Here is a 17,710-nt window from a genome sequence, read left to right on the forward strand (position 1 = left end):
TTGTGTACATTTGTTCCACAATCACATCAAGAGGCTCTCACGGACGCCAGAGGTGATGTATTTGGTGGCATTTCAGGGTTTTTTGACTGAATGGGGCTTGGAAAGAATATATATCACTCAAAATGCACCGTGCCTGACAAACAGCAGTGTTTTGTCTTCAGTGAATAATTTATTGTCGAAGCACCTGCAGTCGCTGCAATTTGTCTCCCTGCGCCCAGGATGAAAGATGTTTCGGTACAAAAACTACAAAAACACAATTTATAAAAACACCTTTGTGCTACATGTTAGCCTACATCAGTGATGACACATTCCTACATGATTCAAGAACTTTAAATATTACTCCTGCCTACTTTAAAAGCTACAGCAGCAGCTCTCTTACGAGGGATGAGTCAGAGCAGTGTATGTGATATGTAGATATCAAGTTAGGAAAACAGCAAGTGGACAAAGTGTTATCCATTTGGGAAAACTGAAGCTCTGTTTGCTCTTGAAAAACAGCGCCCTCTTCCTGTAACAGGAAGCTTTAGCTGTCTCATGCTATGTTGAAACATACAGGTGCACATCTTTTATAATCAGACTGATAGATGGCAGCTCAACATGCAAAGTCATATTGCTGCTTAAACATGTAACCAGAACACAGTCTTCAGGTTTTTTTTATTTCATTAATCTTAAAAATTGATCTCCACATCATTATTAATATACGTGTAATAGCAGAGAATTCTTCCCACTAATCAATTTGTCTTACAGACAATAAATACTCTCGTCTCATATCACATTTATCAGTGATTTGCTGTTAAAATGCCACATCTAGCACCTTTAAAATCAGGTTTGTAACAACCTTTAACATCACTGTTGATCTAATACCAGTTGAATTACTGTCACACATTCTCAATTACTTTACTTATTACTGTGGTATTTTTATGGTATTTAGAGACGATGCACGTTTTGGTTTTATTCCTTAAATTGATTTTTTTTCTGTTGTCTTATTTGTTTATTAATTCCAGTCTTTCGATAATAAAAGTTACATTGAATTAGTCTTGTGACTAAATTCACCGTTTTAAAACCCCAGTGCATTATTAGCAAACTCTGCTCATCCTAATACCATCAGTGTGCCTCAGCAAGTCAGTTAACCCTCGCCTGGAGTTGTGTAGTTGCTGACCGAGGACAACTGTGGTAGGCATCCAATTTCTCCAGTATAAACAAGGACTGTAGAACGTGCCAATTACAGTAAAAACACTGTAATAAAATATAAAGCCTGGCGAAATACATATTGGATCAGTTAAAACATGGGTTGAGGTTTCACTAGAAAAGAGGCTAAATTAAGAAAACATATTTTCAAGCCCTCTGGCGATATAATTAAAAATCAGGAGACACACTGTTTGACATTTCAAGGCCTTGAATTTTTATCATCCGAAACTTTAAAAGGTTTGTAGACTCTCGTTGCAGATTGAGTAGTGAGTTGAGACCGAAACTCAAAAAACAGACAGACAATTGTTTAGGAATGGAAAATGACTTTTTATTTCTTCCAAAAAAAGAGAGAGAAAACAGATCCCTAGAATAAACAAATATACTGCTGTAAAATAAAAGCCTGTGATTTTTGTCAACTGTAACATTTGTTTGCCTTTCCATGCTTAATACAATCCATATATTTCTGCTTTAAATAAATAGAAAAAATGTACAAAGAGATGGGGGGAGGAGACAGAGGAGAGAGAGCGAGAGAGAGAGCGAGAGAGAGAGAGAGAGCGAGAGAGAGAGAGAGACAGATTAAAAGGTGTACTCTGCTCAAAAAACATTTGGCATCATTGAGAATTCATGGCTGATCCTGATGTACAGGGAGGTCTGCAGCCCTCGAAATCTGCATCGTCTGTCTGTTTAGCCCGTCCCCACTGAGTAGTATTCATACCTATATACTGCTGTAATAACGCTAATATCTTTCATGTTCAGAAAAATAAAGAGTAAATGCAAAATAATGCAGTTGCAGATTATGAGAGTATGTCTTTAAGCTCTGTGTTGTGAGTGTGAATGTGTGTATTTCTCTATATACAGAATAGTGAGGCAGCAATCCGAGGGTTCTTACCAAAAAACACAGATGTAGAAAAAACAGAACGTGCACAAGAGATCTTTGATTCAACACACCGACTCACTGACAAAATGAGGAAATTTATCCGTTAAACGGCCTCTCGCTTTGTTTTCGTTCGTTCAATTTTGTGGGTTTTTTGACTCTTAAAATCGATCTCTCTCTTCTAAACGCTTCCACGGCTGCTCGGGCGACCCACAGATGGCGCCGCAGCAGTGGAGAATCCAAAAGGACGAATCTGCCGTGTGCTGCAAGTAACAAATGTGACATCTTTGGGAGAGGTAACACAAAAAGTTTGGCGCTCCATTTTTTTTTTTTTTGCTACAGTGGCTCGTTTAACGACTACAAACATCTGTTTCAGATTCAGTCCAACAACTGGCGAACCTGCTGTCCTGGACGGCAAATGATTGGTCAGAAAAGGGTCGACCGTCTCCGCACCCCTTCACCTTGCCCCGCTGGCACCGGACAGACGGTAACGGTTTTCAAAACAAGGACAACAAGAGGAGAGAATTTATCTTCATCATCACCATCACTGTCATATCATGCTTTTTGGAAAAAAAGGACAACAAACATCGACAACGATACAACCATGCACTCACCGACCCTAGAAAGAGAGAGGGATGACTCGCCAGAGAGGAGTCTGCTCTCCGAATGTTTGAAACACTTGGCCTTAGCAGAGAACAGACAGTTTAATATGACATCAAGGTTTATCCGTGTATCCTTCCCCACCCAGATTCATGCTACAACAATGCAGAGAAGTGTGGTAGCAGCTTTTTAAAAGTTGAGAGAGTCACAAGGTTGCCTGGTCTGATCCCAAATGCGCCAGCTCGGCAGGCAACACCAACAAACAGTGGTTGTCCTGGGGGAAACGTCCCAGCTGTGAATGTGTCTGAATTTGAGGAAGGGGGGTGCCGAAAAAAGAGCCTGCATGCTCGGCCAAACCCCTCCCTGGATAAATACCGTAACAAAATTACCTACAAGATAAAGCTGTAATAATTACTGGCAGTTACATCGACGCTAAGGAGACGAGCCAGTTAAAAACTCTCTCTGTTTCCCCGCGAAGTTTGACCATTTCCAAAACCACTTGAGACACACAGACAAAGAAAAACCTCATCGGAACAGGCAGGATTGGATTCCATGCAGAGAAATTTAAAGTTTTACAAAACAGAATGAGAAACCGAAGAAGGAAAGCCAATAACTATTGATCAAGAAAATGTAGATTTAGCTTGTAAGACAAAAAAAAGGTACTCAGAATGGGTCAATCTTTGATTTCAGGTAAATTGGCAATAAGAAAGAAAATACCCTGGCACTGGTTTTACCGCCCTTCGTACCAAAGCAAACCCATTTTGTATTCTGTAGAGGTAATTACAAACATCAGGAATTATCAGATCCGCAGTTGGACCTGATTAAATGTTTTTAAGATACAGGATGATGATGATCTGGATCAGTGCCACATCAACGTCCTCTCTTTCTGAAGTGCCAATTCATCACACCAGATTAGAGATGGTAAGACAGCTGTCCCAGAAAGTAAAGAACCATAATTAGAACTCATTTTGGTGCCAATGCGCAGACATCCATAAAAGCAAAATACTTTAATGAGAGTCCAAGTTGGAATCGGAAAAGCAAAAAAAGGTATTCTAGAGGATGGAGAAGCCCGCACAGGCAGGGTAGGACGGTGTCAGAGGCAGTTTAATGTTGACGACGGTTGAGTTTTAGGACAGAAACTGTTTTGGCCGGACACAAGATAACCTTAATGTTTCCTTACTATGAAGGCTTGGAACTGAAACGTTTTGTTCAACAATGATTGGTGGATTGCTACTTGGCACAAAAGTACCCCTGAACAACAGCTGGTTGACTGTCAGAGTGGCTAACTGAGCAGATAAACTTTCAAGCTGCAGCGGAAATCTGGTAGCATTTATCTAAATTCCCAAACCTGTTTTGAACTGTATACTGTATAGAGCACTTTGTCTCTCTCCTGTAGCCAACAAAGTCACAAAAGAGACCTGGATATCCAAACATCTGATTCCAGCACAACCAGAGACCGTTTTTGTTAGGCTGCTGACATCGCAACGAGATAGGCGGAGATGGCTGATGTCGTCGAGACGGTGGAGGAAGAAAAAAAACAAAATGTTGAGGACCTCATCTACCAGACACTGGAGCGATGCAAACAGCGAGAAGAAAAGAGCGCACTCAAAGCTAGAGAAAAAGCGAACCACAAAGCCTGACAGCCTCCGAAAGGTTTCGTCTACAGCTAAAAGACAGAGACACCAAGAGAGATAATAGAGCTATAGTTACTAGACACTGGCAGAGGTGAGGACGAGGTGGGAAACCTTCTTCTATAAAGGAGGATACTATGACGGGAGGCTAAGCTAACACAAGACTGCGACACGAAGCGTCTAAGAGCAATATCTATCCAACAGCGACAGTGATGGGTGGGAGCAGACAATCTAGACAGAAACTGGTTATTATTACTACTATTTTTTTTCTTTTTTCTTTTACATATCTACACATACCAAACAGTGACGAAGCAGGCTAATAAACCATTCTAGAGATAGACCAACTAGACAGAGTTGAGAGACTGAAGCGAGATTCTAGAGATTTTCATAGCAGAGTGGATGATGAGGGTGATACGACTCAACTACTCACTGATGACTGGGATGTAGACACTGGACTGGGGGACTGGGGGACTGGGGGGGGGGTGGGACTACAAAAAGTTTCAAGTTCATTGTTTAGAATGGCAGGAAAATAATTTAGTTACCTGCCACAGTGGCTGGTAGATTTAGACAAACTTTCTTATTGTAAAACCCCCCCAAACAATTTCTACAAACTTCAAATCTCTTTCTCGACTTTTTTCCACGCCAGAAAAACCGGCAACAGCTCCACTAACGGCAGGATAGTCACTTCAGTGCAAAACTTTTGCATGTGCATTTTGCAACAAAATTTTTGATTTTACAAAAACAAAAACAAGCACAATTTCGTGTCAAGTTTGGCTCGAAAATTTGACACAATTTTGACCCTCAGAAATAGCCCTCAATGGAAAACAAACACATAAATGTGTAAGCGCACACGTGGACACACACTAAAATGCATTACGCACAAATATTCCAACAGTCAATCTCATGGTGACAGATGCTTTGGCTGAGGAATGGCCATGACTTCTTACATGAGTCAAATTTGATCCCCAAAATTTCCTGGAACCAACGGAGCGAAAGTAATGCCAAAAGTTCAGTGTCGTCTGGCTCTCGGTGTAGACGGAGTCGCACTTAAAGCCACTCACTTTGATTCAGTGCAATTTAAAGTGAATTCAACTTGATTCAGTAACATTCATCACTCACTCACTGCTGCTGTCATCAATCATTGGCACATAATGTGGATCTGCTGATAGGGAGTACCTAATGAAAAAGCTCTTATTTTAAAAACCTTTTGACGTCTGAATGTGGTTGGTGAGCTGATGAAGACAAGAAGAACAGATACACACAGGTCAACCAGGTGCAAACAGGCGGGTGACAGGCCAATAAACACTATGCAGTCTCTTCAGCATAATAAAAACACAAATTTCTTCCATTTTAACCTCTACTGAGAGTAATGGCAGCCATAAATGTGTCAAAATAACCATGTGTAGAATTATGTCTGGCTAAATGCCTGGTCTCACCAGCATTTACAACTGTGAAACTAGCTCATTCCAATGCAACAGTCTGGATGAGCGGATTTGTTTAGCAAGGGCGAAGTAAATTTGTGGAACCTTTAAACTTTTGATGGACAAATTGTTGCCGTTGACCAAAATCAAGCTGTCTCGATCTTTTGGGGGAACAGAGAGTCCAAATTGGAGGAAGCTTTGGCTGCGCCCAGTTTTATTTAACCTCCTCTGTTGGAGTGTAAACTGCTCAGCAAAGGAGGATTTATAGAGCAAAATATTCCTTCAGAATAAACTGCGAACTTACTCTTCTGTTAGCCACTAACGAACTTTAGCGTGTCTTCTCTCTCTTTAACAACTCTTTATTGAATCAAATACCAGACGAAGATCTATGACACAAAACAGAGGAAATATAACTTGACTGAATGTATGGATACACTTTGTTGTACCACTTTGTGGTGTGATCAGGCCATATGAAAAATATGCAAACTTTTGATTCACACATTCATACAACTATGTACCGTGCTAGCGTGTTGTCGCCGCTTAGCCCTGTTTGTCTGTGTGTATCTGTAGCTTTAGGAGAAGAAAACAATGCATGTATGAGTAACAAAGACTTTAGCTTAAAACCCAAGACAACAAACGCTCACCCACTATTAACAAATGGTTCAACAAATTGCTGTACAAGCCCCGGTAACATTCGGGCGAGGCTGCAGAAGAAAACAGATTTAAAAATACAAAGATATTCCAACAGAGCGGAAAATTACTGGGAAACACACTTGAGAAGATTCGCCTCTAAAATCTCTCGCTGATTGGACAGTCGTGGACACAGACAGCGAACGGAGGGGATGGAGAGGAGGTTGGTTGTAAAAGTATTGTCTGAAACAACTGTTGTGCGCACACAAACACACTTATACACACACACACACACACTAAACAAACACTTGTCCCCTCTTAAGTGCTCCCAAGTTGCTGTTGCAGGCGGACGGTAACCCAGAGAGGAACAATAGCACCGGTATGAAATAAAGCTAATTCTGCAGCAGAGACTCTCACAGCAGTCAGACGGGCTCAGTCTGACCGAAAACCAGAGGTAGGATTTCCTCAATCCCCTCTTCTCTCCTCTATTCGCCTCCATCTTCATCTCTCTCTCTCTCCTTATTCCCTCTCCTGAAACATCACGCCATCGATAGGATTTAAACCACAAATTAGACAGTATAACAGAAAGAAGCTACACACACACACACACACACACACACACACACACAGACACAAGACGTTGTTTCAGACAATGAACAGCCAGAATGACCTCCTCCCCATCACCTCCCTCCATCCCTCCATTCTCTGTTCAGTCATCTTCTTCTCCTCCTCTTTCCAACTTGTTTTTTGGTGTCGGTTGGTTATCTGGTCGTCTGTCTGTCTCTTAGTCGTTTCATCTTGATCAAATCATTCCTCCGTCCATCTGATCGTTCCTCTTGTGTGTTTTCTTCTGCTGTTTGTTTGTCGCTTTTGGCACTCTGCTTCCCCCCTGACTGGATTACATAAACTGCATCTGAATAGACAGAAAGAGAGAAATTGTTTATTTTCATCATATTACCAGTCCATTAAAACAACATTTGGGTACCAACAAAGAATAAAAAAGTTAAAACAGTTAATGGGAAATCAGATTATATATATATATATATATATACATACATTATTTTATAGACATTTATCTAATCTTTTCCATTTAACTTCCTCAGGCCTGAATTTTCAAATAAAACAGGAGGGAAAAAATCATTATTTGTTTTACCTGGTCATTATTTTATATTCCTTTGATCATTCGCAGTGATTTTGTATTGTACTGTATTTGTATGGTATTCTATGTATTTGTTTCTTTTTGAGACGACTTTACATAATTTACTCTGTACAACTATACTATTGATATTGTGTTGAGTGAGGCTGTGTACTCATCCTGCAGGAGCAAGCGGGGCATGAAGTTTTGTACCTTTCTAATGCAATTAAATAGAAAAAACTAAATGTGATTTATGTTTCCAGGGACTTACAACACTATTAAACATTCCAGTTTTTTGGGACTCAGCACAAGACAATTTATAATTTAAATATGAAAAACTTTTTCAGTTGCAAAAGGTGTTAATTTGTTAGTATGAATGCACAAATACCGGATAGCTGACCTGGGCTCCAGGCATGGGTGCGAAGGGGTTGGTGGGTCTGAGAACAGGCTGGTTGTACATCATTGGCTGAGGAGCCATCACTGGTACCCCACCCATCTGACCCATCTGGGGAGGGACCTGGAGAAAGAGAGAAAGAGAGAGAGAGATACCAAGAAAGGTGAGAGACAAAAACAAAAACAAGAATGAAAAATGGAACAAGACAGCAAGACGAAAGAGACGGTGAGAAACCAATGATGCAAAACAGCGAAAAGGCATGAAGAGCCAGAAATAGGGATGAAAAAGGAGAAAGAAAGAAAGGAAATAGGTAAATAGAGAGAGAAGACAAGGGGAAACAGTCAAGTGAAAGTAGCTATGGCAACTATTTTGATAATCAACTAATCCTCTGAAACATTTATCAAGCAAGAGTCGCTGGTTCTAGCTTTCTAAAATGTGAGGATTTGTCCCTTTGTATCCATTTTCTACAACAACCTGAACACTTCACAGGCCAAATGATTAATAGATTTATTGAGAAAATAAATCTACAGATTAATAAGTAATGACAGTTGTTTGCCGCAGTGCTATCCTGTATGTATGTGATGACCGTATGTACTGTACTCACCATTCCATACACAGGCACTTGCGGTGTGGTCATAGGAAAAGCCATGGGAGCTGGAGCCTAGAAGATGAGCAGAAACCAGGATTTTAGAGAAGCGGAGGTGGCTGCCAACGTGACAGACAAATCACACCTGGGGTCAAACATTTTATGGCTTGTTGTTGCCATAGTGCAACGAATACCAGAACATTCAGACACTTTTAGTCCCCGCAGCTTAAACAAACATCTCATCTGTCTGTATTAGACATGCCCGACTCTGAACACAAATAAAACACACACAGTCTAATGTATGTCCAAGGAGAATATATTTAATGCTGATTGAGTGTGCGTGTGCACATTAGGAGTGCTACAACACAGCATGCAGCAGAGGTACTTAATGGAATCCCACTGGGAGCAATCATTACCACGGCTTTAAAAAGGGTGGCTCAGTAGGACAGCGTTTAGCCCTGCCCTCCTTACTTCACAAATCAAATCAACTACGGCTGAACGGGTCCTCAAATACAACGTGACGGCTAATTTGTAGCCATCCTTTGCAGCCCACGCACATCCTCGACACATTGGTAATTTATGGGAACGAGTTGTCCGTGGTACTTTACAGTGTGGTATCAGTGTAAGTCCGGGAGTAAAATCAGTTTACAAGATTGGAAGCGAAGATGCAATGCGGAGTGCCTCTTGCACAACAGTGGGCAATCTATAACACATATATACGAGTATTAATATTTACGGATGTTTAGACGAGTTTATCCATCGCCAGCAGTAATTTCACAGTTTGAAGAGTTACGTATCGCAGAGGCAGGCACTCTGACAACTTTTCTCATATATAACAAATAAGGATCTGCTTCTCTCGGTGGGATTTGGGAATACCTGCAAGCATTTGCAGACGTGACAGGATAATACCGGTGTGATTCCCCCATCCCCCAATCACATATAATTGTACAGTATTTGCTGCAGTCAGAAGTTGTGACTGTTTGCTCTGCTGCAGGTCAGCCTGCTCACCTGGAAGTTGCAGGCTCCCACTGTTTTCAAAAACCCATTAAAAACAGCTTGCAGAAACACACTGCTGCCTTCACACACCTAATCCATCATTGTAAATGAGACAACTGAGGCATTTTTTCTTAGCATGACTTTATAACGCCTCAATCATTGCAGAGGTATTAAAAAGAGCTTCCACTCCGCCAGAGTTGGAAGTCTCCAGCTGGAGTATGTAACAGTGCACATAAATGAAAAAAAAAGGGTACAATACTTTTATACCATTAAACGCAGTAATTAGCTGTGTGAAATCATAAATTACCTTCGCAGTCTTACGTCAAATGATGGATTACATTAATCAAGGCAATACAATGGTGGGTTTTAGCCTTTTTACAGGGAAAAATGAAACACTAGCATTATCCTTTAATTGCTACTTATGCAACGACGCCTTAATCAATGCTTTAAACAAATAGCCTGTTATGCTCGTAGATCTATAAATGCAGTCTAGTCTTACAGTATTTTACGATTGTTTTAGCTCTCCTTCAATGTGCAAAGCTGCAAAGACTCAGAGATTCAATGTATATTAATAAACATACAGTTCCAAACATTTGGATGCATTTCTCCTCATTTTACTTCCAGACAATTCCCTGTATTTTTTATTCCTTGTCAGTAGTGGAAAAAAAGGAAAACAAACACGTTCTTTCTTTATTTATATTTTATGTATTACTGCAGCTTGCTGTATTTTAGATGACTCTAGTGTTTGGTGCCTTGAATAAAAACAAAGTTTGTGGTCGATATAGAGCAGAAAAGGTAAACTGGAGCACAGAAGAGCGGTCGGGCTGTAGGCTACAAACACGAGCCCTTTGTTTTAAGCCTACATTTGTTTACAAATAGGCACAATTAAACGTATGCCCAATTAACTATTGGTAGTTTCTGTTTGCTATATCCGTGGATATACAGACAACTCTCATTTGATTACTTTGATACAGAAGAAAACTTATGAAAGAAATCTGAGGCAAGGTCTGTGATTTCTGGGTGGATTTATTTGCTATATTGGAGATGAAGCCATCTGGAAGCGTAAGCCACACTGAATGTAAAAAATATGTGTATCATGTCTATGGAATCAGAGTTATTTACTTTTTTTTAGGTGACAGCTGACTTACGCAACTCTCAAGCAACAGTCTGAAAACCTTCAGACTTCTTTTTTCATTTCTAAAGGAATACATTATATTCAATAAATACATCTCAGTAATTTGAACGTTTTACTTACTCTACAGCTTCTTTAATAAGGACTCCTGCTGCATAAATTGTAAGTGTTTCCTCATTCCTACTAATGACGATTAAATGAGCACTGCAGACTTTCCTGACGAGACTTAATTACGGTTAGACAGCGTTTCTAGATAATGACCATTTTATTTTAACATATACCATGTTGTCATGCTGTGATAAACTTGATAAACAGCATGTGTTGCCTCATTTGATACAGATTATGTGCTGCTATGTGAGGTTTAGCAAAGTCAGTATGGAATTCTGTGTAAGGAATTTAGAAAATTGATCTAAGAGAGATCGTAAAAGCTCCAAGAGAACTTCAAAAAGAGGACAGGAAGGGATTCTCTGCTAAGAGATCTAAAGGTAAAAAGGTTTCTGCTCGTGTCAAGTAAACCAGTGAACTGATCTCAGGAGTCAATCAATATGATTCATCAGCTATCTGCTTTTAATTCTCGCCTCCAGGGAGCAAGCTGTGAAAGCTGATCATAACCACTGATCAATCTGATCTCTTGCAGCAGCAGAGCTGGCCAGTGTCCAGAGAGGTGAGAAAAAGAATCCAATTCGAGACAAAAGACTTGATTCATCCGTCAGATACGTTACCGCTCATTTAGTAATACACTAGTGGCGTAGCGGTTATAGTATCTGAAACCATGATTAAAGATTTAACTGATTTTTTTCTGCATGTGATCCACACTTCAGTTAGCAATCCATCTGTCTCGGAGTGTGACTGGTCTGTCTGTGTTCATGCCTGCTTGTGCAAAATGACAGGGGGGGCATCACTTTATTTTATTTTTTAAAGCATGACAGGAAGATGTGTGAGAGAAAAACAGAGCAGGTGAGACACTGTTTATGCACCACTACACCTTCTCTATCAGCATCTTCGTCCATCTGTCTTTCAGCCCAGCTGTCGGCCTTCAGTGCATCACGCTTTACATTCATCTGTCTGTTTCGATCTGACTTTCTGTCTCCGAGGTGCCTCCCTCCCTACCTGCGTATTCATTTTTCTGTCTTCTATACATCTTTAATCCGGTGTTTGAGAGATTCAGCACTGAACTTTTGCTATTCCCCTTGCCATCTCCCTCTATAAGGCAACTCTCTTCTTTCTATGCTTTCTCTGTCAAACTTCTGATCTTAAAGTGACCTGCATGGTTAAGTGAAGGTTAAATAAGCGGAGAGTTTTGTAGGATTTCTGGCTGGCAAGTATGAAGCAAGTACAGACAGTTGCAACCTTGCCCTCCTGGCGAGAATCTCAGATGTGGGAGTTTTACTTATCATGCGTGACGCATGACAGCTTACTTACTCGCTGCTCTGCTATCTTATATATTACTGCAACATGCCGCTATGACTTACTTATTATTATTGTTATTGGCTTGTGGGGGTTATATTTGTTGTTTTACATATTTCTCAGAGACAATGAGAAGTTCTATTAACATTCTCCCTCTCTAAGCTTTATTTATTTGTGGTCAAAGCTGATCTTTTTTTCTTCCTGTTTGCTTGTCTTGCTAAATGTACTGAATGTAATGAAAGCAGGATTCAGTTCAGCGCTGACCACACAATGCAGAGACTTTTGTCTTTTACCACGTAGGAGGGAAAATACATTTCTTTTTTCTCCGTTTATTTTGCTGAGAGAACAATAATTTCAGGGTTTTTTTTATTGTGCTACTGAATTAATCCCAATGGGCCATTTCTGTTTTTGCTTCCTGCTCTTATTAGCGAGTCAATAACGTCTAAAAAAGTAGATGCTTTAGCATTAGTTTCACAAGTCTTGACACAGACCATGAATCATATTATAGATATAGAGTCTGTCTGCACATGCCGCTGGGTTTAAGGACAAAGCTGGTGAAGTTCTGTATTTTTCTTACTGTCAACAAAACCCAACAATGTGTCTGTCTCTCAGTACTGCCTGAGCTCCCTAACCTGTCTGTGGCACTCGAGCCAAAGCACACTCGTCCCTACTACAGATGTCAATCTTTAAAATTCAGCAACTTCCTTAGACATCTGGGAATTGTGCTTTTTAGCAAATAGAACTCAAATGGCACTAAACAAGGGATTTGTTGGGGATAATTTCCACTGTTGTTTTGGGACTCTAGTGAATATTTACAACATTTGGGGCACTGACTGAAGGTAAACTGCAGTGTGCAGTGTGCGAGTATAGTCAAACATGTCACCCAGTGCAACAGCAAGGGTCACTGAGGTTTTTTTTAATAGATTTTTGGACAAATACAGAGCTCTATGGTACAGAGGAACAGCCTTTGGATCCACAGGCAAACCTTGTTATTAGGATCGATTAATTTGGGATTTGTTGACAATAAGAAAAATACAGAAAATAACGAGACATACAGTTTTAAAGGGAGACGTACGAGAGACATAAGGCAAAACCTGATCTCAAAAAGAGGCTGTCAAAGGGAAGCAGTAGGGGAGTAGGTGAAAAGTAGCACCCTGTTCTGACTTCCTGGTATCAGACAGTTTACTAGTACTGATCATAAGGCTGTAGCACAGAGGTGAGAGGGTTATTTGCAGAAAGTGGGCAAGAATAAATAACACTGGAGGTCTTTTAAAACAAGTGTCTTCAATGAATGCAAGAAAGAAAAGAGGTGACAGACAGAGATGTAGCGAAAGACAGAGAGAGAGAGAGAGAGAAAGGGGAGGTTGGAAGCACATTACAGAAGGCATTGAGCAGCTCGGTAAGACTTGTTTTACTAAACAGGGATAAGTACTTACATAACTAGTATAGAACATTCCATTCTGCATCAGGACGCAACAAGGAAAAAGGACAAAAGACAGACAGAGAGAAAGATGGAGAGGGAAGGGGAGATTGAAAGAAAGAGAAAGAGATGACAAAGAGAGAGAGAAACACAGGAGAGGGAAGAGGGTGATAGAAAGTGACAATGCGCGGGCGAAAGAGAGAATCCGAGAAAATTAGGAGATGATGAAAGAGGGGAGCGGGAAAAAAAACGTGTGAGGAGGCAGAGACCAAGAGAAGGCGAGAGAGGGGAAGGAAAGGTGTTGGAAGAGTGAGAGAATTATAATGAAAGGAAAGCACAAAAAGAAAGCGAGATGGGAATTAGGATGGGAAGAAAGGGAGAAAGGGGGAGAATAAATAATAATAAACAAAACAGTATGCGGATAAGAGGAAAAATGTGCGAGAAAAGTGGTACAGTAGAAAAAGAAAAAGAACCACAACGTAGGCAGAGATGGTGGACAAACAGCAACGAGTAAAGGAAATAAAAGAAGAGAGAAAAAAAAGAGGGGTCAAAATACGGACGGGCAAATGTCAAAGGCAGTGTAGCGAAAACAGGACGAGCAGATGACAACGCAAAACAAGAGACGTGATAAAAACAAGAGCACGAGCGAATACGGGAAGGAAGACGAGTGGATGACGGTGCAAAAACAGAGGGAAGAGATGCATGGAGAGGATGAGCGGGACAGGAAAGGAGAAATGGGAGAGGAATGACAGCAGGGGTGAAGGGGACAGTGGGGGGAAGAAAGAAGGAAAGGACCAACAGGAGAGAGAGAGAGCGAAAGAAAAAAAAAAGAGATATTGGGGGGAAAGGGAGAAAGAGAGGAAGCGGAGGGTTAGTGACAGTTTGTCCTCGTCAGCCAGAAATTGCTGTCCGGAGATCAGGAGGACAATCAGGAGCTGCCAAGATCAGCAGAGCGCACACACACACACAGAGCATGCACAGGCAGCTATATACTGCACCAAGTCAATACACACACACACACACACACACACACACACACACACACACACACACACACACACACACACACACACACACACACACACACACACACACACACACACACACACACACACACACACACACTTCCATCTATAGACAGGACACAACACATTCTCATGCAGACCGACCGGCGTTCAGTGTGCGCACTGCAACACGTTTTAGATTTATTTAGCAAGGTGTCTGTAAATTTCATTCAGATAAATGTTTTTACAGAAACAAAACCAACATGTTCTGTGCAGCTCCACTGAGTTTTCACTGTTAAAGGAACAGTTTGACAATAGTTTGGGAAATGTGCTTCCGGCACTTGTTACAGAGTCACAGTCTTTATGCTAAGCTAACAGTCTGCAGTCACGTAACGGTCTGGTATATAACCCCACGTAAAATCGATATAACATGTTAATTAGTGAGCTTTACTTTTATACAGAGCCAGGCTAGCCGTTTCCCCCTCTTTCAGGTCTTGATGCTCAGCTAAGCTAAGCTAAGCGGATGCAGCCCTACATTCAATGGACAGAGAGTGTTATTAATCTTCTCATCTTACTCTCATCATGAAAGTGAATAAGCTTATTTCCCAATTTGTCAAACTATTCCTTTAATACAATACAATTAGACGGCAGGACATATTAAACACTTTTTAAAGCAGAAATTAACAATTCATTTAACTTTTGAAGAACTTTAAAGAGACCAGCCAATGAAACACTATTTAACATGTTTCCAGGACTTACAGACACCTTGATGGATCCTCATCAGGGATCAAGTCTATTACAACTTCTTATTTGTATCATTTCCGAGATCTCGGAACAGCAACATTGCTATAAAGTCACACTGGCAACAAACAAACATTCATTTAACAGGTCGCCTTCGTTTTCTCCAAATAAATGTGCTGGCGGTTTGTTGAAAACCTGTCTGATCGTCTGATCGTGTTTCTTAACCTGCCAAATTTCTAATTAGTAATGTTGCCGTTGTTACCAGATTTCAGCAATAAACACAGTTTGTTCATTGTTATTACTTCTGATAGGATTTAATGGTTTAAACAACAAGAAGTTGTAATAAACTATAAAATATCCTGATGGATCCTTTTACGGGCAAATTCTGAAGTTGTACAAATCAATAGACCACATCAGGCACATTCTGTATGCGTGTGTTTCTGCCTCCTCACCACGTGTTGTACAGGCATGGGCTGTGGGGCCATGGGCGCGGGGCTCCACTGTGTGGTCGTCATGGTCTTATTCTGCCAGTTCTGGCCTCCCGTCAGCTTCTTCTCTCCAGGCTGGCTCCAATGCATGTCTGGCCTGGAGAGGGACAAGCAGGGCAACAAAACAAGCTCACAAAACAGGCTTTGTTGTTGTTTTTTGCAGTTTCACTTGCTCAAAACAACACCAAAACCATGTCTTGTAAGAAAGAAACTGCAGTAGATTTGTTATTTTTTACTTGTAGATTTTACTTTGGTTTAACTTTATTGTTTCTCTATATTCCCTGTGAGGCGTATCATGAATTTTAAAGACTAACAATATTGCAAGTACTGCAGAATCTTACTTTACACTTAATAATAAATTAGATTTTGACTCTAAGTAGTAAGTTACACGTTGGCAGCTAGGAATACAGGCAACAGTAGAGTTAAGTGTAACAGGGAGGTGTATTTGTTTTGTCACTGGATAAATCCTACAGCCTAAACTACAAGTATAACTTAGAAAAGGTATCGTCACAACTCAGAACTTACTTTTTGGCTGGGGTCCCACCGAACTGCAGATCTGAGGAGAGGGATACAACCACAGAGAAATTGAGTGATCATAGTTGAAAGACTGGAAGGTATTTCAGCCTTAGACGCTGTTTTACTCTCTTTTACTTTCTCTTCATCTATCATATTTTCACTGGACGGTAACAATCAGAGGCGTTAAATCAAAATTTCATGAAGGGGAGTTTAAAACTTCACAAGCTACTGAGGACAGATTCCAACCAAGCAGATAATATGACTGAATGGTTGGTTAAAGGGGGGGAAGGAAGAGTTGAAAAGGGTAAATTTGCCACTTGAAAGCAAAAAAAAGGATGTAAGCCAAAGGTCTTTTAGTATTGTATGTGTCGTTATATAACAAAATATATATATTTATGCTCCTTCAATATGAGTGAAAAGAACATTCAAGGCCATCCATTTAATGCGAACATAAATGTTCAATCAGTAAAAGACTGCAACTGGTAAGTGTTTTTCTTTTTGCCTTTGCTGACACACTCAGCTATATAGGTGCACGCGTTTCTGGACACTCACTGCCCACGAGGTTGGCCAGAGAGGAGTCGAGGTCGTTGGCTAGCAGCTTTCCTCCGGGATGGATGGCCATTTGAGGAGGAGGAGGAGGTGCATTGTGTGTGGGCATTGTAGGCTTCAACAGGTCGCCTAGAGCATCAAAACCTGAAGGAGAGATTAACTTATACATGTGAATAAGCTGTAAAGTAAACCACAATATATTTTTTAATATAGTAATAACATTTTACAGACAGAAATGAACACGTAGGGGTTAGTACACCATACAGACACACAGACAGAGAGAAAATGGAGTACAAACATAGATTAAATATGCGCTGAGGGGTATACTGAAGAAAAAAGTTATTTATTGGAAAATAAACAGAGCTGACTATTGGCTGAAACCCTCCCTTCAACCGCAATCGCCCCAATCACAGCTTAGCAACCATAACTAGGCACAGCAGGCCTGTCAAGCTTTGAGTTCTCCACACGTTGAAGCAGAGTGCGTTTTGGCTGCAGTAAGAAAAATACTTAGCATTTAAATAGATTGGAGACCTTTCCAAAAACACAACAGTAAAAGTGTAACGACTGCATAATGTGTTTGTGTCTGCTTTTATGAAAGGTAGTGATACTTCCAAAGAGCATTTTATTGGCTTAATATATTATTTTCTTCACAATGAGCATCTCCAATCTTCAGTATTTCCGGGTCATGGATGCTACTCGATCAGACTTTAAGCTAACAGTTACGAATCGGTCCTGCGTTTATTTTGGGGAAGTTTGGACTCAGAGCTTTGACATTAGTTCCATTCCCTAAACAAATTGGCAAGTTATTACCATAATGCCATAAATTGCATACACACTGTACAAAAACAAAAACAGACAGTTGTCTAACTAAGGGGGGGTGAGGCTTAGTGTGACGTCAGTTCACTAATCAAATTGTAGAAGCAAAAATCGGAAAAAAAACAATGAGGGAAAACTTGAGGTGAAGAAAGTTAAAGAACAGAAGCAACGGATTTCAAAGTATC

The 17,710-nt window shown here is 40.5% G+C and overlaps 1 protein-coding gene across 6 annotated transcripts in view; it reads right to left on the bottom strand.

The window, feature by feature from the left end:
- Positions 1-1,488: 1,488 nt before the first annotated feature.
- The window catches only part of si:ch211-200p22.4 (phosphatidylinositol-binding clathrin assembly protein), a 78,479-nt gene continuing 62,257 nt past the window's right edge, over positions 1,489-17,710 (bottom strand). For 4 of the 6 annotated variants that reach the window (XM_051401843.1, XM_051401841.1, XM_051401844.1 and 1 more), the window contains 7 exons: positions 16,713-16,853; positions 16,170-16,200; positions 15,609-15,741; positions 13,428-13,451; positions 8,475-8,531; positions 7,865-7,993; positions 1,489-7,254 (listed from right to left, as the gene is read on the bottom strand). In XM_051401843.1, the coding sequence (XP_051257803.1) occupies positions 7,240-7,254; positions 7,865-7,993; positions 8,475-8,531; positions 13,428-13,451; positions 15,609-15,741; positions 16,170-16,200; positions 16,713-16,853 (530 nt within the window). In that variant the 3' untranslated portion in view covers positions 1,489-7,239. The remainder of the gene's footprint in view (positions 7,255-7,864; positions 7,994-8,474; positions 8,532-13,427; positions 13,452-15,608; positions 15,742-16,169; positions 16,201-16,712; positions 16,854-17,710) is intronic. The other 2 variants (XM_051401840.1, XM_051401842.1) reach the window with 2 other exon arrangements.

This window comes from Dicentrarchus labrax, unplaced genomic scaffold (genome assembly GCF_905237075.1).
Source record: "Dicentrarchus labrax unplaced genomic scaffold, dlabrax2021, whole genome shotgun sequence".
Taxonomy (NCBI): Eukaryota; Metazoa; Chordata; class Actinopteri; family Moronidae; genus Dicentrarchus; species Dicentrarchus labrax.